The sequence below is a fragment of the Citrus clementina genome, unplaced genomic scaffold (assembly GCF_000493195.1).
Source record: "Citrus clementina cultivar Clemenules unplaced genomic scaffold, Citrus_clementina_v1.0 scaffold_8, whole genome shotgun sequence".
Classification (NCBI taxonomy): Eukaryota; Viridiplantae; Streptophyta; class Magnoliopsida; order Sapindales; family Rutaceae; genus Citrus; species Citrus x clementina.
In genome coordinates, this window is record NW_006262022.1 from 2,041,686 (window position 1) to 2,064,654 (window position 22,969).

A 22,969-nucleotide genomic window follows, 5' to 3' on the forward strand; every position below is an offset into this window, starting at 1 on the left:
AACCAATTGAATTGTCCTTATGGATGTTTGTACTTATTTTTTCTTTTGTAGTTTATGGTACCAGAACATATGTACATTCATATAATAAATTCTTACCGTGCTTGTATTATTTTGAAATTGACCAATTTATATGATTATTATATTCGATGGGAGCCATAATGCAGAAATTATAAATTTAAATACTATATAACATGCTAGAGATAGCCAACAGGTTGGGTGGCACGTGGCATGACACAAACACATTTTGGTAGGGTGTGTAGCATAACACGACATGCGTGTGGGCTGAGTTAGGTTGAGAATTTGGAGAGAAATTCTACAATTCCTCAGATGTATTACAACTAATTAATGCATATATGACATGTGTACTTGAATTTAATACAACCATCACTTGCAAGATGATTTTTTAAAATAAATGCATACATGTCATGACACTATGTGCTTGTTATATGATTGACATGGTACCTCATATGTATTGTAGAATTTCTCGAATTTGAGGCATATGAGCATTAAAAATATAGCACGATTATAGATGAGATAACACATAGTGTGTGAAAATTTTTGCAATAAGTACGCTTCATTTGTAGGCTAGCTCACAAATCGTGAGCATAAAAAGCTCCTGGGTCATCAATAGTATAAGGTCAAAGTATATTAAAGTAAAATTTTTTAATGAAAAGTAAATTTAAAATTTTATGATTTTACAAATAACTTCAAATTGAAATTTTTAATGTATTTTATTAGCGTAGGTTTTTTTTAAAAAAATTCATTTAACTCTTAGTTTAAAAATATAATCTAATTATTTTATGTTTATAATTTATTAGATGAATAAATGATATCATGCTTTTAGTGAATAAAATTATAAATGTCCCAGTTTTGTAAATGATAAATCTAAAACTTTTGCTACTTTAATATTTCATTTATGAAAATTAAAAATTAGTCAAACAAAATATGTTCATTTGTTAATGAAATATATTTTAATATAAATCAAAAGTTAAGTTGTTAAATGTTATATTATATTTTAATATGAAAATTGTAACCAATAATGAATAATGTTATTATGGACTATATTTTTGACTCTATATACGTCCAAATTAATAATTAAATGTTAACATTTAAGAAAATTATTATTATTATTATTATTATTGAGAAATAATTCTAATACGGTAGGCTCAAACTTAGTAGTTAATATTACATTCTCTTACTATTATTAGTTCATTATTATTGAATATTGACTTGAGTATTGAACTTTTGATTCTATTCAATTTGACTAAAAGCACGTGAGCCCAAAAAAAAAAAATATTTATTTAGAAAAAGCATTCCTTAGCATACTTTCTCAAAAAAAAAAAAAAAAATACTTGTGTTTTCTCTAGAGCAGGCTCAAGCGTAGGCTCGTGCCTTTTGTTGTGCTAGGCGTAAATAATAAAAAGAAAAAAAAAAAAAGGCATAACATAGTCTGTTCACCTGACGGACCGTGCCATGCCAGCTCATAAGCTCTCATGGCCTTCCTTTCCTTTGAGGGGCCGTGCCGTGTTGTGTTCGCCATCTCTATAACGTACCGTTATACTAAGTGAGAGGGCTAACGACAGTGAGAACCATAATAATAGACATAAATCTTGTAGAAATGAGGAGGCCAACGCAAATGCATGGGAGACGAGCGGCCAACCCAGCCTACACACAGTTCTGCCCCCCGGTTATTATGATAACTAGAACAAAAAAAAAAATTAAAGCGCCGTTTGGGACGGCTTGGATAGTTTTGTGGGGAGTTAATGAGTTATAACTAAATTCCTAATATTGCGAAGCTGGTGGAATTATTTGCATGCTTATTTATTTATTTATATTTTGTCTTCTGAATGATAGATTATTAATTAATAATTACTATTTTATTTCCCTTTGTGTGAGTGCAAATATCTTGCAAAATCTGTTCGTCGCAAAGCAGTTCGGTAGTGAGTTACAGCTCGCAAAATCCCATCAAATGAAACGTCTAATAATTGATGGAGAATAATATATATATATATATATATAACATCCATTTTATGGAAGACCAATTCAATTGCGAAGCCAGTGGGCATGCATGCATTCTTGTCATCGTCAAATTAATGAAATCTCATCTCAGGCCACTAGCTACCAACCTGAAAGTGGACCAAATGCTAAATCCCAATGGTGTGTCAAAATTGAATTGGTTTCTCAGTCTCTTATTCAGTTGATCAATAATTTACAAATATAATAATATAATAAGCTACTTTTCTCCTCATTAATTAGGTAAATCATTATTAATTAATTTGGTTGACACCCTCTTCCTTATTAAAGAATTCGAGTCCTATAGTTGCAGGAGCTAGTAATATCTTAAAAAAAAAAAAGCAGCCTACGCCATGAGTTGGGTTACGATACATGCATGAATTAAAAAATGAAATCATTGTCATAAAATTACGCAATGGGTTTCACACTTGGTCCACTAATATGAGGTAGTGTCCGCATTAAGAAAAATGAGAACGCCCACTCGTCATGCGTGATTAATCATTAAATCAATAATACGAATTGATGTGACAATATTATACCATTGTTAGATTATGAAGTAAAATGTGTTTTGCATTTCTTAAAAATGCCTTAGGGCAAGTTCGGTGTGCCAGACTAGATTAGACATAATTGGATTAGATTAAATTGGATATGATGGGATTGAACTAGATTATAATTAGTATTGTCTTGTTTTTTATGTAGCATATTATTGGACTTAAGTAATTGAATTAATTAAGAGGGCAATTAATACACATTTGTTAATTATTAGATTTTTAAAATTATTTTATCAATAATAATAAATTAATAAATAAAAATTTTTATTTAAGTTTTATGTATTACATGTCATTTATAAATCTATCACATAGATGACATGAAGTTTAAATATTCAGAATATAAGTGAGATTTCATATTTTTATTTTGGAGTTAGAATCTGCGTGATATCTCATTCATATGAATGACATATCATTCAATTTGAAAATAGAGTATGACATGTTGTTTCATTATTTAAAAGATTATTTATGGCAAAGGGAAAGCTGGAGAGCGGAGAGACATTAATTGCAATAATTGAAATTGATTTTGGTAATCTCTTCTGCTTACTTTGATACTTTCTTATAAAAAGATTATCTACCCCTTATAATTTTATTTAAAATTAATAAACAAACCTAAATTAAAAGAATTTAGGCCCAAGGCACTATGCAGAGACTTTGATAAGCATTGATATTGTTTGAGATGCATTTGTAGGAAGCACCTTAAAGCTTTGAGCCATGGAGAAGATGGTATTAGCGGCCTGTCGATTGATCTTCACTTCGTAGTCTCCATGGAAAAGTGTGGTGTCGAAAAAACCATCAGCGTCTGTCTTCCCTTCCAACCTCTTTGAGCCCCATTCATGCAAGAGCTTGTCTACAACATCCCCAGTTGCCAAATTCTTGAAATTGTTGTCAGTTAAACACATCCTGTAACACCCACTTGGTTTCCATGCTGCCCAAACTACAATTCCTTGAACCTTTGGGTGAGCATGTGCCTCTCTTAAAATCTGTTCCAAGTACTGCGCCTGCTCACATAACCACAGATAAAATAAGCAACTCGATTACGAACATTATGATATTACTAACATTATTTAATTCATATATAGGGTTGAATAAAATAGACATTCTATTCGTCTTATTTAGCTTTCCTCTAGTTAAGATCTATTTTTTGTCCAGAAAATTTGATGTTACTTTCTTGTGAGATTTATATTTTATCTGGATTTTACACAAACGTCTAGAACTCATGGCTAGTATTAATTCCGCGCTGCATCAAGACTTCAAATTGAATTTCATCCAGACCATTTATGAAATCCGTATAATATCCAAATCAAGATAAATTACCTGATTAGGGCTGCTTTGAACATCAACTTCTGTAAGCCAAATGGGTAACCCTGTGGCACCAAGTGTGTCTATAGAAGCTCTCATGTAGGGGATATTTGGAGTACTGAAGTGAGACTCTAGTCCAATGCCAATCCGCAGATTTTGGTTACCGGGAAATTCGCTGATTTGCCTCAGCTTTTGTAAGTACATAGCTGGTGTTGCCTTCCCATCTCTACTGTCTTCAATAGTATTGTAATCATTCATAAACAATGTGGTAGCTCCATCTAAACTATGAACTCTGTTGAAGAAAACACCCGAAGCATTTTGCCCTAGCTTGCTTTCGAAGAAAGAAAAGTGCAGATTCTCATTAACAACATCCCAAGCAATAACTTGGCCCTTGTATCTTGACGTAACGGAATTGATTCTCTTATCAGCAGCCTTAGAAAGATCACTTGGAGAGAGTGAATTGACCCATCCGGGTTGATATTGCGGATCGTCCCAAAAGATATTGTGGCCTCGGACTGCGATGTTGTGGTTCTTGGCAAATTGAAGCATGGCATCAGATGCTGAGTAGTCTTCTCGGCCAGGGGAAGCTTCAGTGCTGTACCATTTCATTTCATCTTCAAAGGCAGTGACTTTAAACCTTGATGTGAACCAATTTTGGTAGGCTGTGTTGGTGAGGATGTTTTTGTTTATTGCACAACCAAATGGGAATTGTAGTTGCTTCTGTTCAATGGAGATATTCGCGTTCTGAAGAGGCTTGCCTTGTTTATCAACTGCTTGGATTCTCACATTTGTTTTATGATTCTGCTAGGATTAGTGATTTGCTTGATTATAAACTGATTGTTGCATGGATATTAACTTTGTCATAGAAGAGTAATTTGTTCAAGGGTACCTTCTCAATGCTTTGATGTCGCTGCGACCTCCACTCTTCTTGAGTGAATGGTTGTAAAGAAATACTATCCACCCAAATGTCAACAGAGGTGTTCTTGCTCTGAAAAGATTGGTATGGTTAATGAAATAAACCAAACTTAACTGCTTTCTTTACATAATAAACGCTACAAGAAAAGCATTTTTTGTCAAAAGCATTATCTCTATATCTCTCCCATTTAATTATCTCATTTAATTAGACATAAGCTGTAATCCAAAAAATAGAAGAAATTACACATGCATATTAGAGACCAGAAATTTAGGTCTAAAAGGGGTAAAATTAAGATAATATCCTAATTTTCTAACTCCTAGACACTAATTCTTTTTCTTAATAATCACAATAAGTTTCTTGAAATATATATGAAGTTCACATGTTATCAACAATGACCTTTATAATTATGATGTTAGTCTTTAGAGCATCACCGATTTTTTTTTTTTTCTTTAAATAATTGTTTACTTACTTATATGGTAAATAGAAATGTGAAAAATAAGTCCCTCCCAAAAGACTCTTTAAATAAAAATAAATAAATATTATTTTAATAAAAAAAATTCTTACCAAAATAATAGTAATTATAACATTTTTCTCTCTTTAAGAACGAAAAAGAATAACAATTTCATTTGAAAAGTCTTTTAATTTTTCTTTTTTTTTCCGCTTATGTGATTCTTCAAATAAAAAGTAAAATTTTATTTGAATAGCCTTTTCATAATGCTCTTATATACGTAATTGGGATATGTAAATAGTTTATATTTTAAGTGATGCAGTAATTATTAATTGACGATCGCTTATTTATCCATAATTAATAATGCTCTTGCTATCGAAACAACTATAAATGAGTGATAAATCAGATACCAAGTTAGTTGATTAATTATGTATCCCAACTATGCAAAGTGTGTGCGCGCGCGCGCGGTATTGCTCATACCTCGAAATAGAGCTCAGCTAAGCCTGATGCATCTGGTGACAGACCACCCTTAAGCATGGACCAGCATTTCGACTCGGCAACAACCGCACCAGCATGCTTAAACCCAGTAATTGTTTTGAAAACGGCTGTTACTGGAGCGGCCCCCTCACTCACTTGAATCCACGCTGCAGTAACACAAAGGCAAATTAACTTATCATATAAAAAGATTACAAAATTAATTGCTTTACTTTAATTCAATCAATAAATGTCGCAAATAGAGTGAAATTACCAGAGAGAGTGTAGAATTTGTTCTCTTCCAAGTAAACTTTCTGTGAGATGCTGTCGTATGGCTGGCTTCTGCCATGAGCCACCAAGAACTTGTTGCCTCCTGATTCTCTTTGTTCTATTTTTGCATTTCCAAATGCAGACCATCCTTTCAAGCCATGACTTAGCTCTGGGTTTTTTATGATTCCTCCACCGTATTGAGGTTTGTGAGGCTTTTCCAAACACTGAATCAGTGAAGAGATGAAAATAAAAAAATGTAAGCAAAAGATATTTTCTGATTCATGATTGTACTCTTGGATGCATATCAATTGAAACCCTTATATTTTCCGAACTTTGGCATGGCCGGAGCCCTTCTTGTGAATTTAGCAATTGCTAACAACCATGTAAATTTCGCATTTTATAGAATGTAGCAATCGTTGTTCGAATAGGATGATGATGATTATTAGGAATTTGATATGTATTTAAAAAATTAATTAATGTTTGACAATGAAGGATAAAGATGATTTGATGGAGAAAAAGCTTGCCTCAATGCTGGCTGTGTAATCATAGGATAAAGCAGCAGCTTCAAATCCTGGAAAGCAACGGCAGAGTTGAAAATTAAATCAATCAGAATCTTTTTTTTTTTTTTTTAAAGAACATATCTTATGGATCCCTCTAAATTACATGCATGTACCTTACAACCCTCTCACATGAATAGTGAGTGGACCCACATCATTCACTATTCATGTGAGAGGGGTGTAAGGTACATGCATGTAACTTAGCATTAGTCCTTATATAAATAATAAATATTAATGAACGACTTGTCATTCACATTTATTAAAAAGGAGCGTCAAGTCGTTTATACTTGTGCGACAACTGACAATCAAAATGACAAGACTACATACAGCATTTTATTCTTATATGATTAAAGACAACCCAGATATGCACGTAATTGAAAGAAAAAGATATGATAAATGTTTTTTTTAAAAAATACTTTTAATTCGAAAAATAGCCATAATTGACTTGGTGAATTAATTAGAGAATAGCTACTTTCCATAAACTCATTAGCATTTAATTAATATGGTTATTTTACGCTGTTTAAATACATTAAACCTTAATGCCACCTATTATGAGGACCAAAAATATCGACAACTCAATTGAAACTAAAAACACTGTAAAATAGAACTGCTCTTGGAAACATAACATATTCATGCCTTTATTTTTCTGCTAGCAATTGCAGAAAAAGTGCAGTAGGAAAAGGCAATATCGCTAAAAAAATGTTAACAATTGAATCAAGGACGTGTAATACTAATTCATAAACATTGGACTTGTTTACGATTACAAATAAGAATCCTAATACTCAGAAGATAAACTGTAGTATAAAATCTAATCATACAAGATAATGTGACGTGTTATATCACAGCCACAGGTCTAACATTTTTTTTTAATAGAAAAAGAACAAATATAATCGGATTGAGTTTTTCAATCCAGTAATGATTCTAATGAAGAAGACAAAGGAAAAGTTAAAATTTATCAGAAACGAACCTGCACAAAGGAGAGTACAAAGCAGAAGCTGAAGCAGAAGTGGATTATTTTTCTCTCTGAATGTCATTGTACAATATTCAGTATATTAAAACAATAATGCACGAATGGGCCAGGAACAAGAATCAACAAGAACAAAATAAAGAGAGAGAGAGAGAGAGGAAAAACAAAATTGATCAAGAAACTGGGGGTGCAGGGTAGGGAAGATTGAATAACAACAGTATATATACTAGGAAATGATACGTGTATAAAGGAAAAAAAAATTGAAAAATAGTATCTTAAATATTAAAAAATAGCGGATTTTCATGCCATTAATGATTTTATACGAAAATAGTAATAATAAAAATCATTTATTAAGATAGATAGTTTTGGTGAAGAAAATATATTCTATATGGTATCATTGTTAGCTTATAACTGTTGTGTTCTATATATAGTTTCGCTATTAGGATACTACCTCCTTTTGCTTTTAATGAATTAATGAGTAGAAATTATAATTGACTGATATCTCTGTATCATTCATTTTCTAGTGTATGTGTCTTCATTTTTTTTTTCATGCAGACAAGTTTTTAAACCGTATTGTTTAATAATGTCAGATTTTAATACTATTAAATCGTTCGGCTTTATAGTGTATTAAAAAATAACTCTATTAAAAGCGTGTTAGCATTAAAAAAATGAGGGTGCCTACATATAAGAATAATTAATCTCTATATTCTTCAAATTTGGCAACAATTTCTTACGTTAAGATCTTGCAAATTATTTTCTTTCTTTACCGGAATATTTTAGCATGTTATATTGTTTTCTCTTAGTCAAACTACAACATAGCTGGATCTATCATATAACACTCCCCCTTCATGGTTACAAGTTTCAAATTTGTATTGCGGATTTTGATTTTTTTTCTTACATCAATTGATAAATTAAATTCTAATGGAACTATTCTTAGATATAAAAATTTATATTTCAATTTATGTGACACTTGCTGTGTGTAATTTAATGATAAACGATAATTAACTTATTAATAATGAAAAAAAATCAACTTTTACTGATACGCCATAATGATTGACCGCTGTCACATAAGTTGGGAAATAATACTTTGTTTTCCAACTTTGTATGTGGAGAATTATTAAAATGGAAAGTGCTATTAAGATTAAGGATAAAATTTATTATTGGAAATGAACAATTTCATATTATGGACTTTCGATTTTTTTGTATATATATAATGGTGTTGCAACACTAATATATATCATCACGTTAAAAATATTCAATAAGAAATTAATTAGTGGTCCAACATTTTTAGTATTTTTATATTAAAGTTATAAATTGCATCATAAGTCAAAATTGAATACCCATATTATATATAAAGTCCAAATTGGGAGAATGTCACAGCTGCAACGTGAATACGTTATATCCCATTTATTTTAATACGTGGAGTACACAATTCTCTCTAATTTCTTTTGGAAATTAAAAAGAACTTTGTAGCTAACAATTGATAAAGCTTAATGGCTAATTAATTGTTGATTTTGTCACATTTGAAAAATTTGCTTAACAAATATTGTTGGTACAAAAGAGTCTATATGAATTAAGGGCACAAAACAAAATAGGCGAGCTCAGCTCTAATTTGTCTTTCACTTCGATGTAATTGCAAGAATTTCGCAGGTAACGTGCACACAATATTATCTTCCAAGAGAAGTTTTCAGTACACTGCTTCTAAGCTTGTGAAAAGCACCTAAGTGAAGCAAATTAAGGGGATATAAATATTTCCCAATTATTATTTATATATGAGAAACAAAAATCTTGGGAGGGGATCTAATCTATAATAATTTCTTCCACAAAATATGAACAATGATAGATATATCTTCTCAAAAGTAGAAGCAAATATATCTTTCTATGCGTGAAGATAGAGGCCTCATTTCTAATGGACACAAATTTTCAAACTATACTTGACAGGCTTCTTGAATGTACTATAACTGTATGAATTCATATAAATTCCAATGTATTTGCAGATTGCACCTTAAAAAAAGTTACAGAAGTATTTGATGTCCATGTTAATGAATACAAATTACCTGAAAGACAATTAATTTATATATGTTGATAATAATGTTGATGTACACAAATTTACAAAATGTCACTTGAAGGAGGTGGATCCTTCATCAACTGATTTTACTATTTTTACGTGTGATCTAACTCAATATGTGAAGAAAAATACTTGTCATTTATGTATCTTTCAAGGACACTTTGACCTATTGGTTCAAGAAAATATTTTGAGAGGAAAGTATGAAAAAATATGAAAAGATTTGAAAATTTCTAAATGGATTTGACATTATTTACTGGTGGTTATATGGGAGGGAAAAAAGGTGGGGATTCTCGTCCTTTGATATGATCCTAACTATTCATCTAGTTTGGGATGTTTTGATCTATCTAGCTAGATATATGATTTAAGTGAACTACCTGTCTTCTTGGTGATTCCTTCCTAATTCTGCTCATTTTGTTTCCTTAAACAGTTGGCGTCGTGTGGTTTGCTGATGGAAATCAACACCTACATCGTCAAATTAACAAGGGCTTGTTGCTATTTTAGAAGAATTATAAGCCTTTCGAACATCGTATTGTACTGTGATTCTAGATAACACATATATGAATCCAAGAGGTGACATATATTCATTCATTTGATGATGATATTTGACAATAATTTTGGGTGTCATCTTAGTTTTTGAGGTGTAAATACTAGGGTACTAGTTACTTGCAGCAACAGTCTTAATGTAATTTAATTGAAATTAGTGGGACTTATTTTTAGGAAAATCATGAGAATTGCACATCTCACACTAATTAAAAGTTAAAAAAGCATAGATCAATAGCAAATAAAGAATGGGGCAAAATATCACAATCGTAAACTTCTAGACCCCAAATTAAGTTTAAAACGATGCATACAAATTTGGAGGTAAATAATCCAAATTTTAACGTTTCGGGATACTAAATCCCTAAATACATGAAATTGATTGAATTCAAGAAACTGGGTTCCAACCCTAGCTATTAATTAATATAGAAACTTGAAGAAATTAACATTGCAGTTCGTCCAGATAAATCATTTGGCGTCACTTCAAAGCTGTGAGACAAGGAAGAATCCATTATAGTAGCTGGGTGGTTTATCTTGACTTTATAGTTGCCAAGGGAAAGGGAGGCTTCAAAGAATCCATTAGCATCTGTTGTTCCCACCAATTTCCTTATGCTCCGTTCATGCAGAATCTTGTTGACAACACCACAAGACGGCAAGTTTTTGAAATTATCGTCAGTTAAACACGTTGCGTAGCATCCATTATTACGCCTCCATGCCGACCAAATTATCATCCCATTAACATTAGGGTGACCATGCCCCTCCTTTAATAGCTGTTCCAAGTACTCTGCCTGTTCGGAATTTTCGCTCCATAGGGGGGAAAAAAATTTCAGTACAACAGGATAAACTTTTGGTCATATTAGATCAGAGGTTTCTGAAGAATTTCTAAATTCAATACCAACCTTGTAATTTAGACAAAAGCATATAGAAAAGTTCTCCAAATTTAACCCTCAATAGGATTCTATCCTATTCTCAGCCTCCGGAGCTTTTAAAAGCTTAAACCACGAATGATTTTTTACAAGAGAATGGCTATGGTTTCACGTTGCTTAGTGCAACGCCCCTGCCTTGATTGAGAAACATCTAAGTATTCAAGTTTTTCTTTGCTGACCTTCGTAAGTTTTTATTCTAACTCTTAACTTATGATATATAAATATGTAAAATATTCTAATATTTAAGGTGTTAGCAATTGAAAACTCAGTAGTGTAAGTACGCTGTACCAAACAATGTTATATATTACAACATACCGTTATCACAATGTTTTAAATAATTAACTTGTTGTATCATTTATAATCCAATAATATACTAGATTTAGGGTTAGTTTAGGAATGCTGTAGCTTTTAAAATAATTACTGTTAGTTGTGCTATAGAAATAATCCGCTGTGAAGAAAATCAATTAAGTGTTTGGTAAATTTTATTTCCAAAAGTACTGTGAGTTTTGAAAGTAGTTATAAATATTTGATAAATTTTACTGTTAAATTACTGAGAAAAAATAAATGACTAAAATGTACATAATGTAAGATAAAATTTACTTATACATATAAAAATATGTACATATAATATTTTTAATTGTGTATTATAATAATTTTTACTAAAAAAATTATAATATATTGATTTTATTTTTTATTTTAAAACAATTGATAATTAAATTTATAATATAGTGAAACAAATTTAATAATAATTCGATCAACAAATTGATATTAATAAATTTATATTGATGAATTATAATAAAAATTTATTAAAACATTGATTTTGTTTCCAATTTGAATAAGGATAATTTTGGGTTTAGGTAATAATTTTAAGGATATTTATGGAATTGTATTAAAGAATAAATTTGATTCTTAAAATTAGAATCTAAAAGTTACTCTTTACGTGCTTGTCAAAATTAGATATAGAAGAGGCTGATTTTGACAAAAATGATTTTAATTTTTTTTACGAAATATTAAAATTAACTTTTAAATTTTCAAAATCACTTTTAACCCTCCCAAAAGTAATTTGACCCTATTTCAAACGTACTCTTAATATCGGATGAATATTTTGGTATAAGTTATAGGATTACCTGTTTGTGGGCCTTTTTAACATCAACTTCCGTAAGCCGAAAGGGCAAGCCTGCTGCAGCAAGAGTGTCAGGCGAAGCTCTGATGCAAGGAAGATTTGGGACACCAAAATGAGACTCAAGGCCAATAGCCAATTTAACTTTTTTTGCCAGTATAACTTTGAATCTCTCTCAACTTATGCAGATACTTAGCCGGTGTTGATGCCTGATCTTCACTATTCTCAATAGTATTGTACTCATTCATGAACATCAAAGTGCTTGGATCCCATAGATAAGCATACTTTAAAAAAAGGGCAGATGCATCTTCCCCTGACTGGCTTTCAAAGTAATTGTTATCCAAATTTTCATTAATAACATCCCATCCGATAAGCTTGCGTTTTTATCTTGACACAACGGATCGTATTCTTCTTTCAGCAGCCAGTTTAAGCTCCCTATGTGAGAGTGATTTGACCCAATTGGGTGGTACTTGGCAACATCCCAAGGGATGTTGTGTCCGTGGACTGCAATTTTGTGTTGTTTCATAAACCAAAGCATGGCGTCGGGCACCGAGTATAGTTCTCTTTGCCTGGGGACTGTTCAGTGCCGTACCATTTCATTTCGTTTTCGAATGTTGTGTATGCAAATCTTGAAGTGAACCATTGTTGATACTTTCTGTTGTCGAGGATGTTCTTGTTTGAGGCACAACCAAATGGGAGTCTTCCTTAGATAATTAATATTATCACAGTTCACCTTCTCAATGCTTTGATCTCGATGTAACCTCTAGTCTTCTTGGGTGAAGGGTTGCAGTGAGATGCTATCGAACCATAACTCAACTGATGTGTTCTTGCTCTGCATAAGATTGGAGATTATATGGAATTATATATGGAATCAGTCACCGGTTAGTCTTTGTATTTTTTAAAATTTGACCTTTTATATTACTGGTATTACATTTACATCTCATATGTGTGAGCAGGAATATTTACCACACCTCCAAAATATAGAAAGTTTAACACTAACAAAAGTAACGGCAAAGATGTTTCAAGTAATTTTTTAAAATAATCAACTGGGAAATGATGTCTAGTCCTGGGGACTAAAGGACTGAAAGGGAAGTTTATCTAAGATTCCCTAGTTTACTTCACAACAGGATTTAACTTACTGAACAGTATATAATTAATCAACTCAAAAGAAATAGAGACACGATCATACCACTGATTACGTGTAGAGCTTGTCCCTATGCAAATAAAGCTTCTGTGAGATACTATCATATGGTTGATTCCTACTACGAGCCACAATGAATTTGTTGCCACCTTTTGACTCTCTTTGTTCCCTCTTTCATTCCCAAATGTTGTCCATCCTTTCTGTCCATGATTAAATTCTGGGTTTATGATGATCCTTCCACCATACTGCGGCTTGCAGGGATTTGCCAAGCACTCAACTTGAATGCACCCAAAGAAAAAAAAAATTCTCAGAATTTTTTTTTTTTATAAAGTACATTATGCAGTCATATTAAAAGTTGTTTGAAAGAAAGAGTCACCTCAATGGTGGCAGTGTAATCATAAGTTGTTAACGCATTAGCTTCAAACCCTGTAATATATCAGAATCACTTGATTTGTGACAATGAGAATGGAATTTGACAAATGAAGAGACAATTAAACCTGTAAAAAGAGGTTGTATGATGAATGGCAACAGCAAGATCTTCATAGCTGAACCCCCTGAAACTCATTTAATTAATTTTTGCTCAATCGTAAATAATACAAATACAGTATAAAAGTTTTTAAATGGGGACATTCACATTTTTGAACGTTTGAGATTTCAGTTAAATAGTAATAACTAGCCATTCAATTAATGCAGCTTGTTAGTTTGGGTATAGTATAAATTCAAGTCTTTAAGAGACTAATTAACCAAATCAGAACGTGTCAATTAACACGTAACATGAGGAAGAGCCAAAGGAGTTGGCTACTTATTTTCAATTGGATTGTTTAAGAACAAAAGCTAGGTAGGTTAGCTAGTTAAACGTCTTATTAGCAAACTTGTTAAACAAAAACTGAGGTTCTACGGAAAAATAAAAATGCCACCTAAAAATTATGGTGCCACCAAATAAAATAAATAATTTACTCAATAAATTGATTTGAATTCATAGTAGATTTTGTGAGATTAGAGATTAGCCACTCACAATTTGATATTTTGACCTTTTATTCTATGTCTTTACAAATTGTGAATTTTACTTGTATAAAAATTTTACTTTAAAAAAAAAAAACAAAATTGTTTTGTTTAATCCTATTAGTACGCTCTTCGTTTGAAACTTTAATAAAGCAGATCTAGACACCTCAAGTGCAAGCCTACAAGAGGATGCTTACGCAAAATTTCAAATTGAGATGAGTCAAATATAGTTCAATTAAATATAAGGGGAGGTTAATGATATTTTACCGCGCGTTCTCTGACCCGTAGATAATTTCATCTGAGCCCTTTCCCTCCTCTCCGTGTTAAGGAAGCATTTGGGGGTCGAGGGACGGTCGCTGTGAGACTCAGAGATGGAGCGAAGCGATGGCGAATGCGCATCGTCGAGCGAAAACCCAAGGCCATGGCAGTCTTATCACACCGTTTACACCAACGCTAAAGCAGGTACTCTCTGAAACGTCATTGAATCTTATACTATTCAAAACCTCTCAAATTTCAGTTTTAAATTAAATTAAATTGAATTAATTCTGTAGAGCCTATAATGTTACGTATTTGATTGATTTTTTTTTTTTTTTAAGTTTGATCGTTAGTTGCTAATGAAACGCCTCGTTTTGAAGGTATGGATGGAGTTGATAAGGAGAAAGTGCAGAAAGTAGTATATGAGATGAGCAAAGGATCCAAGTATTTTGAAAACGAGGAACGCAAGGAGGCGTTTATACAGCAGAAAATTGAGCACATGCGTGCTCGATGTGCGAAGCTTACGTCGCCGGTTATATCTCATTATCAGAAGGTTATTGTGAAGATAATATGTTCATAATTGTTTGTTTAATTGGTTACGTTAAGTTTTATAAAGTAGTTTATTGCTTCTAACTTTGAAATTATGTAGTTGTATGTATGTAATTGTTGTGCTTCTGCTTAAATTCGAAAGATTGATACTTGGCAGCTAATGGTTAACCTCCACCAATCTGCTTATCGTTGATAGCTAGTAATTTAATTTTGTAGCAGTTGAAGATTAGAAGCTTGAATCACCTCAGCTTCATATTTAAGGGTGTGTATGGGAGTGGTTTTGGGACTGCTCTAAGTACTTCTAGATTAGTACTTCTTGTATGAAGCCCAATTGTAGAGTTCACAGAAGCACTCCCAAAAGTCCAGATGGTAATATCTTATTGTGTTCATGTTGTTAATCAGGGACTAGTAGGTTGCTAGATGAATGGGAGGAACATGTTGCAAATGGTTGAATGAAACCAGTGCAAACAATCTTTTGGATTGAAAATTAGAAAGTCCTGTGGTTGAGATTATAGTTGATGAGAAATTAGTGCTGAGGATCTGGTGAAAATTACCGGTTTATTCTTTTTGCAGGTTGCTGATAAAAGAATTTTAGAACTAGAAGCCACACGTGACCTGTCAAGAAGTTGGCTACATGTAGATATGGATGCTTTCTATGCAGCTGTAGAAACTTTGAGCAATCCTTCGTTAAAGGGCAAGCCAATGGCTGTTGGCACTATGTCAATGATCTGCACTGCCAATTATGAGGTTTGAATTGCTTTCTGTAAGTTTCAAGGGGATCATGAATGATATTATACCAAATCTGTGAGTCCCATGTGATGATTAAGTCAACATCTCTTATATATTACTTAATGTTGTTTGGAACATGATCAATCTGTAGGCACGGAGGTTTGGTGTTCGTGCTGCAATGCCTGGTTTCATTGCACGTAAATTATGTCCAGAATTAATTTTTGTTCCGACAGATTTTACCAAGTATACTTATTACAGTGATTTAACTAGAAAAGGTTAGATTTATGTGTTGAAGGAAAAATTTCGGGATGCTGCATCAAGTTATTGCTTTCATATCTGTTAATTCAGTTTTGTTTCTCTATTAGTTTTCCACAAATATGATCCTAACTTCATGGCGGCTAGTTTAGATGAAGCATACCTTGATATAACAGAGGTCTGCAGAGAAAGGGGCATCAGTGGTATAGAAGTAAGTTGGAATTATTGTTTAGTTGATTTTCTAAGCCTATCTCATTTCTCTGTTCCTCAATTTTCTTTCCATTTTTATAGAGAAGTTCTATTTACGTATTTTAACTGATGGGCCTTTGTGATTTCCCTGTTCTTTTGACATTATGAAGATTGCTGAAGAACTCAGAACCAGCGTCTATGAAGAGGCTGGTTTGACATGTAGTGCTGGAGTGGCGCCAAACCGTTTACTTGCTAAGGTCTCTTAGTCCGTTCTCTAAATATTATTGCAATTTTCTATTTTGAGTAGATTCCCTTCTGCCTCTTACAGCACAATAAATTTTACTGTGATGATATTGAATGAAATATATCCAGTTTATTCCATCCTCAAAAATTTCAGAATTTCCCAAAAGAAGTAATTTTTTCTTATAAGGGAAATCTGAAAGAAATGATTGCAGTGATCTCTTTGTGTAAATGCCTATGTTCAATTTTGGTGGAGAAAAGGAATAACGGATGAAAGTCCAACTGCTGATTAAAGATAAATTTTGCTTCCTCAGGTTTGCTCAGACATAAACAAGCCAAATGGACAGTTTGTTTTACCAAATGACCGTATGGCTGTGATGACATTTATATCCTCCCTTCCTATACGAAAGGTATTTAAGCTATTTACTTACTTCTTAAAGCCGACTTTGCACCATCTTTATTAAAATTATTCTTTGTTCCCAAAATATCATGTTTGATGTGATATGTGAACCGCATGATTCGTTTTCTGTCTAATATACATTCTTGCAAACTGCATACAGATTGGGGGCATTGGGAAGGTTACAGAACATATTTTAAGAGATGTTTTTGGAATTAATACTTGTGAGGAGATGCTGCAAAAGGGCAGTTTACTCTGTGCGGTGTTTTCTCATTCAACGGCAGGTTAGCAGACTGGTCAGCTGTCTCAGCTTGTTCCACTTTGGGATTGTCAAAAGATATTTCTTTTTATTGGGTAGGGAGTGAGAAGTGCTACCGTTGGATATTATGCCAAAGATCCACACAGAACAAGAAATTAAGTCATGAATAAAATGATATGTGGTGTAACAAGGCCTTTCTGAAGTTCCCACTAAAAGTAACCATGAAGTGTTCAGTATTAATAATGTGACTTGTTTAGTGTCCGCAACTTGAATGTATCTTTAAATAACTTCGTCCACACACGTAGAGAAGTTTACTCAAAATTGGGGGCGTTGGTAGAATCATCTTCATTGGTTTTCTGAATTTACGGTTAAATATTACAGATTTTTTTCTCTCTGTGGGTCTGGGGCTTGGGAGTACAAATACCCCTCAAGCCAGGTTCCGCAAAAGTATCAGCAGCGAGAGAACCTTTTCTGCGACAGAAGACAAAGCATTGCTTTACCGGAAATTGGGTAAGTGACTCCAGAAACTTTTACCTATTTCCTATTTCAATGAACATATAATTTATGCTTTGACATGGAGCTGTTGCTTTTGTTTCTGGCATTATCAAATTTTGGAACTGTTAGTTGGTTTTTTTTTTTTTTTCAGTCTGATTAATTGGAGCTGTTGGTTTTCTTTTCAGTCTGATTAATGCTCCATCATTATTTTTTATCTAAGTTAAATGATAACTGCAAAACATTTAGCATTTTTAATATGATGTTCCAATCATTAACTGTCTGAGTTACTGAATGTTTCCACGAAAGTGAGCCTTATAAACATCATATTGCAGCTGAAATTGCAGAGATGCTGTCTGCTGACATGCAAAAGGAGGGTCTTCGTGGGCGAACCTTAACTCTTAAACTGAAAACAGCATCTTTTGAGGTACTTCTTGATCCTTATTGCTTCTTAGTCAAGAAAAGAAAAAAGAGAAAAAAAAAGAAGAAGAAAATTATAGGTAATGATTCTGGTTAAGGTTTGTGCTCATGTGCAATTCTTATTTCTTGATGAGGATCCTTACATATCAACTATTATCAAGCTTCCTTTCAACACTATTTTGTATGTTTGCCATTGTTATTTCTTATTCTAAATTTTTCTTGCCTGTTGTTGATGTCATCATTAGTTCTTTATTCATGCTCCTGATCTTAATGACCCCTGCAATCTTCAGGTCCGAACCAGAGCAGTAACTTTACAAAAGTATATTTCCTCAAGTGAGGACATCTTAAAACATGCTTCAGTGCTGCTTAAGGCTGAACTTCCTGTTTCTTTAAGACTCATTGGTAGGATTTCATCTTTTGGTTTATCTTATGTCTAACACAGTGGACTTGTATTTATTTGATTTGTGATCCCCACATACTCATAGATAGATGTGAATTGCTAATGTTGCACCTTATAGAGTTCTGAACTTTATAGCATTTATGTTTTTACTCAGGCCTACGAGTGACTCAGTTCAATGAAGACAAGGTTCGCGCCCCATCTGATCCTACACAAAAAACTCTCACCAACTTCATGACCTCAGGACATGCTTCTAAGAAAATCGTGGGTGACCAAAATTCCTTGGGTTCAGATATCAACGATGACTATTTGATAGACGATAAAGAGACTAGTGTTTCACTCGATGTCAGTGAAACAAATAATTATGAATTTGGAGATCCAGTTTGTGACAACAGCTTACCAGATCTAAATGATGAGAATTGTAGTTTTAGCAACAAAATAAGCGAAGTGGAGAAAATTCATGAAAATGAAGTGTCTCAATTGTTGGAAGGAAATTCTTTGGTCCTGCGGCAGGAAGAAGGTAGCTGCTGTGACGGCGTTGAGGAAGTGGATAAGGATATTACCCCAGACAATAAGGTCGGTACTTCATCCAATCAGAAAGATCAATTTATCTGGCTGGATGACTACAAGTGTTCACTATGTGGAACTGAGATGCCACCATCTTTTATTGAGGAAAGGCAAGAGCACTCTGATTTTCATCTTGCTGAGAGGCTTCAAAAGGAGGAATCAGGCAGTGACTTAAGAATTCTTACGCATAGGGAAAGGTGTGTCCGGACCCAAAGGGATCATATCGCAAGCCACAGAAAACGTAAGAAACAGAAGTTGTTTGAAAAAGAAGGCACACATATTCCCATTGACATGTTCTTTGCTAAGAGAAACCGAAACTTCTAGCTCTATGGCACTGTATATATTCTACTCCTAGCCGGCTATCCCTGTGAATATATTTGTATACAGTTTCCGCACACCATAGAAGAATTCAAAGTTGTAAGAATTGGTTGATTGTATTTATTTCATTAGTCTCAGCCCCATGTGTCTAAACAAAAATGTAATGTATTCTTATTTAAACCTCAGTAGTAAAAGGCTGTTTCGCAAATAAAACGTTTATGGTTTATATTATTATTATGCGTCTCAAATACCATTGAATTTGAAGTTGTCTCATGTTGCACCTCTAAAATTGGGACATGGCTACGGTGCAGAAGCTGCAAGTAACAGCTTCGAGCTTTCCCATTTCCATCGCCTTGCATTGGGACCTCTTTCTCTCTCCTCTAGCACCCGTGGAAGTTCCCATTGAATGTTGTCACTTACAGAAGCCGTAACATAGACTTCTCCCTAAAATTGATATAATTTGGCAACTTGCTGTGCCTAAAAAGTTTGGCTGTGCGTGCACGGGTACGCTTAAGGACAGGAGGCATTTGCGACGTGTCATTCATTTAAAACTTAAAAGTTGCGAGTCTATCTAGTTAAGGATAAGACGGCTGAATTTAACTAATGCTTTAGCAAATGAAGCACAAATGGAATTATTGTGCGCTGTCCCAAAATTGAAATGCTCTCATCCAAATCCAAGAATTCCTGCAAAAACGCTAATCTCTCCATCTTTAACGGTTCCGCTTTCCCAAATTTCACTAATTAAACCAAAAGCCCATTTGAATTCTCTGCAGAAAACCGCCACCCCAAGTGAGCTTAAGACCGAAGTTAAAGAAGCTGCTGCAATACCAACCATGTCTGATGTATTGGCATCATCAAAAGCACAAAATCTTGACCTCCAGCTTCAAACTCTTGGACCCTTTTTTAGAATCACAGCAAAAAGCTTGGAAACAGATAATGAGCTAGGGAGGGCTGAGGGGCTGATAAGGGTTTGGTTAAAAGGAAGAGTTCTTCACTTAGACTCTATTAGATTGAAGAGAGAGACTTTGGGCATGGAAAGATCAATATTTGGAATCGGCTTGTTCATTGGAGCTGTTGCTGTTAGATATGGATATGATTATGGGTGTACAACTGCTGAGTTGCTGGCCATCAATGACTCTGATCTTTACCATACCAAGGTTCTTGCTGTCCCCATTATTTAGTCTATTTTTAATGTTATTTGATGAAATTATATTACTTTTAGAGTTGTGTAATGTTACTGTATGAGTGTTGAACTTGTTTGTGCGATAGTAGAATGCAAGCTTGAAGCTCAAAATTCATGGTCGTGAAAGATGTGAAATCCTATTGGACAATATCGATTTGGTTGTTAGGTCAGTATTGTTGCAGTTGGTATCGAAGTTGTCTTAAACGCAGTGTGTGAATTTATTGACTCACACTAGTATGCAAGATCCTAGGGATAGATATTGACATCTTGCATCTGGGAAAGGCAAGCCTAAAAGTTTGTACGTACTAGGTCTTGTAAACTTAGCAAATGTTTTGAGTGAAAGAATCGTGTGCCAAGCTTCCAAGAGTGACAAAATGAATAATATCTTTTTAGTATGAAGGTCATTAAAAAGAATGTGTATGCAAGTGAACAAAAATATTTACCTAGTTGTAGAACTTAGACTATTAATAGTTGTGATATGTAACATAAAATAGACAATTTTTACTTGGTTATCAGGCTGAACTGTTACAATAGTTGTGTTTTGTCATAGTATCAAATTTCATAGTTATTGTGTTAAGAAGCTAGGTAAGGTAGTTATGTTCTGTGGTAAAAAAATGAGTTATATAAAATGTGTGGTGCAAGTGGCATGCACAAGTCAACTCAGTTCATCAGCCCATATAAAGAAGTCCATGATCATGTAAGTTATTTTTACCATGTCTTCTCCTTTCTCCATGTCATTTGGAGTATACACATCTTAACATAACCGCCTTTACTAGATTTTAAGCACAATAATACTTATTGATTTGGATTCTAAAGTTACCCCAAGACACAAATACCATGTTGATATTTACAATGAGCTATCTTTAAAGTTTCAAGAATCTAGAAACTGTAGATAACAAATACTTATTTCAACATCCACTCTTAACTTTTAATCTTCTAGATGTAATAATCAGTTAGATGGTTAAATGTGTATATAATTATGGATCTGAATTTTCTTCACTCAGCTTGTCAGGTTTTACAAAAGAATTGGGTTCAAGGTTGTGCATGAAGTGACTGGCTCAACAATGGGAGACTTGGCTCACATGTTAATATGGGGTGGAATAGGGACCCGGATGGATGCTAATGTTGAAGAACTTCTACTAAAATGGTGCAGTAGGTTCATACCACAGAATTGATTCCACAATGATCTTGTTGCTTGAACATCTTCTCAAGAGAAGTTGCTGACTCTTGCAGTACAACGGAATCGAGTTTGCTGACCTAGCCCAAACATTATCGGTAAGGCATTTTTTTAAAAGTAATAAAACTATTAGAAAACATAATTTTTCATCAGCTAATTGCCTGCAATCCGTACTCTATTTCACATTACAGGTACATCACTGAAAGCTTAAACAAGTAAAAGGACTTGTGTAGGACATAAGATGATTCATCTTCATCTTATGTCTTGGTCAGAGATGTTGTATGACCTTCATCTTCAAAGTGGCATTTGCTTCAAGTTGGCATCTGATTCATACATGATTCGGTTATTGGTGCTTGTAGAAACTCAGGTTTACCCAAAATCCATGATAGCAAACCAAAGCTTGAAAGTACAGTTGTGTTATCTTTGAAGCTACTTTCTCTTAACTGCTATTTTACCAAATGAAGATGCATTTTTTGTTTCAGCCTTCAACTGATATATACCACATTTTACATATATTTTCCCCTTTATTCATCATTTCCTAGTAGGCTTTGCTTGTTGGAACGTGAAATAGAAGGTAAAGCATAATAGGGGAAAAAAAGGCGTGAGTCATACCGCCCAGAAATGATGCATGGCAAACTCGATCTCAGAGGTCTTTTTCAATCCAGTGAATGCAGCAAGAGCCAAGCACTCAAAACTATTGAAAAGAATAACATCCACCAAGAAGAGGTAAAAAAAAAATAAAAAAAATGAAGGACCGAAATCACGTACGCTTTGGAGTTCCTAGAGAAGTGCTTGGAATTCCAGATTTGCAGCATCTGGGGGTATGCTTGCTTAGCAAGGCAAAGGTTGATAGGTCCCAGACAAAGCTAATTACAATTGCTAAATAAAAAAGTATTCTCTTATGATGAGAATTAAGCCATTGAATTGGATGAAATTACTTGTTGCCTTCATTGAATGTTGATGGAATATAATAAATAAAGTTGACCCACTTCTCCTAAAGTTTTAGATCAAGATTGATACGGAAACACTACTTACTACTTTAACATATCACAATTAACTAACTAAATTTCACGACTTATTCTTATGCAAACATGTGAACGTTAATCTAACTACTTGGATTAAGATGACATCACATCCATATTCCCATGAACTTCCTACATTTGCCTTGAATTTCTGACAGGACTATTTTGTGCGTGTCGTGGCTTATCAATAGCCCTCCTCTATTAGAACCTTGTTCTCAAGGTTCAATGCAC

General features: G+C 33.5%; 3 protein-coding genes and 1 pseudogene across 5 annotated transcripts; 2 read left to right on the top strand and 2 right to left on the bottom strand.

The window, feature by feature from the left end:
• Positions 1-3,202: 3,202 nt before the first annotated feature.
• LOC18034965 (anti-sigma-I factor RsgI6) lies at positions 3,203-7,562 on the bottom strand. The gene is made up of 7 exons (XM_006422754.1): positions 7,496-7,562; positions 6,496-6,542; positions 5,976-6,195; positions 5,708-5,871; positions 4,753-4,851; positions 3,879-4,664; positions 3,203-3,562 (listed from the first exon to the last, which is right to left on the bottom strand). The coding sequence occupies exons 1-7, from the start codon at positions 7,560-7,562 to the stop codon at positions 3,203-3,205; spliced, it is 1,743 nt and encodes a 580-aa protein (XP_006422817.1).
• A 2,954-nt stretch (positions 7,563-10,516) lies between these two features.
• On the bottom strand, positions 10,517-12,984 carry LOC112096133 (annotated as a pseudogene).
• A 1,570-nt stretch (positions 12,985-14,554) lies between these two features.
• On the top strand, positions 14,555-19,587 carry LOC18035236 (DNA polymerase kappa). Its single transcript, XM_006422757.2, has 12 exons — positions 14,555-14,751; positions 14,925-15,097; positions 15,667-15,840; positions 15,974-16,097; positions 16,188-16,288; positions 16,437-16,523; positions 16,821-16,916; positions 17,067-17,187; positions 17,544-17,672; positions 17,990-18,081; positions 18,365-18,476; positions 18,629-19,587. The coding sequence occupies exons 1-12, from the start codon at positions 14,661-14,663 to the stop codon at positions 19,360-19,362; spliced, it is 2,034 nt and encodes a 677-aa protein (XP_006422820.1). The 5' UTR covers positions 14,555-14,660; the 3' UTR covers positions 19,363-19,587.
• Positions 19,588-19,956: 369 nt separating this feature from the next.
• Positions 19,957-22,698, top strand: LOC18035098. Of its 3 annotated transcripts, none has more exons than XM_024179462.1 (4): positions 19,957-20,513; positions 21,544-21,814; positions 21,908-22,122; positions 22,259-22,698. In XM_024179462.1, the coding sequence occupies exons 1-2, from the start codon at positions 19,983-19,985 to the stop codon at positions 21,712-21,714; spliced, it is 702 nt and encodes a 233-aa protein (XP_024035230.1). In that variant the 5' UTR covers positions 19,957-19,982; the 3' UTR covers positions 21,715-21,814; positions 21,908-22,122; positions 22,259-22,698. The 3 variants fall into 3 exon arrangements, with proteins under 3 accessions (XP_024035230.1, XP_024035231.1, XP_006422821.1); XM_024179463.1 differs by having other exon boundaries at positions 22,262-22,698; XM_006422758.2 differs by lacking the exon at positions 22,259-22,698 and having other exon boundaries at positions 21,908-22,205.
• Positions 22,699-22,969: the final 271 nt, after the last annotated feature.

Bases quoted from the DNA above. Each gene is read 5' to 3' on its own strand.
- LOC18034965 (XM_006422754.1), bottom strand. From the start codon at position 7,562: ATGACATTCAGAGAGAAAAATAATCCACTTCTGCTTCAGCTTCTGCTT. The intron at 6,196-6,495 runs GCAAGCTTTTTC...TCACTGATTCAG, and splicing joins ATTACACAGCCAGCATTGAG to TGTTTGGAAAAGCCTCACAA. The intron at 5,872-5,975 runs GTAATTTCACTC...GTGTTACTGCAG, and splicing joins CAAATTCTACACTCTCTCTG to CGTGGATTCAAGTGAGTGAG.
- LOC18035098 (XM_024179462.1), top strand. From the start codon at position 19,983: ATGGAATTATTGTGCGCTGTCCCAAAATTGAAATGCTCTCATCCAAAT. The intron at 20,514-21,543 runs GTTCTTGCTGTC...TTCTTCACTCAG, and splicing joins CTGATCTTTACCATACCAAG to CTTGTCAGGTTTTACAAAAG.
- LOC18035236 (XM_006422757.2), top strand. From the start codon at position 14,661: ATGGAGCGAAGCGATGGCGAATGCGCATCGTCGAGCGAAAACCCAAGG. The intron at 15,098-15,666 runs GTTATTGTGAAG...TTCTTTTTGCAG, and splicing joins TTATATCTCATTATCAGAAG to GTTGCTGATAAAAGAATTTT. The intron at 17,673-17,989 runs GTAAGTGACTCC...ATCATATTGCAG, and splicing joins ATTGCTTTACCGGAAATTGG to CTGAAATTGCAGAGATGCTG.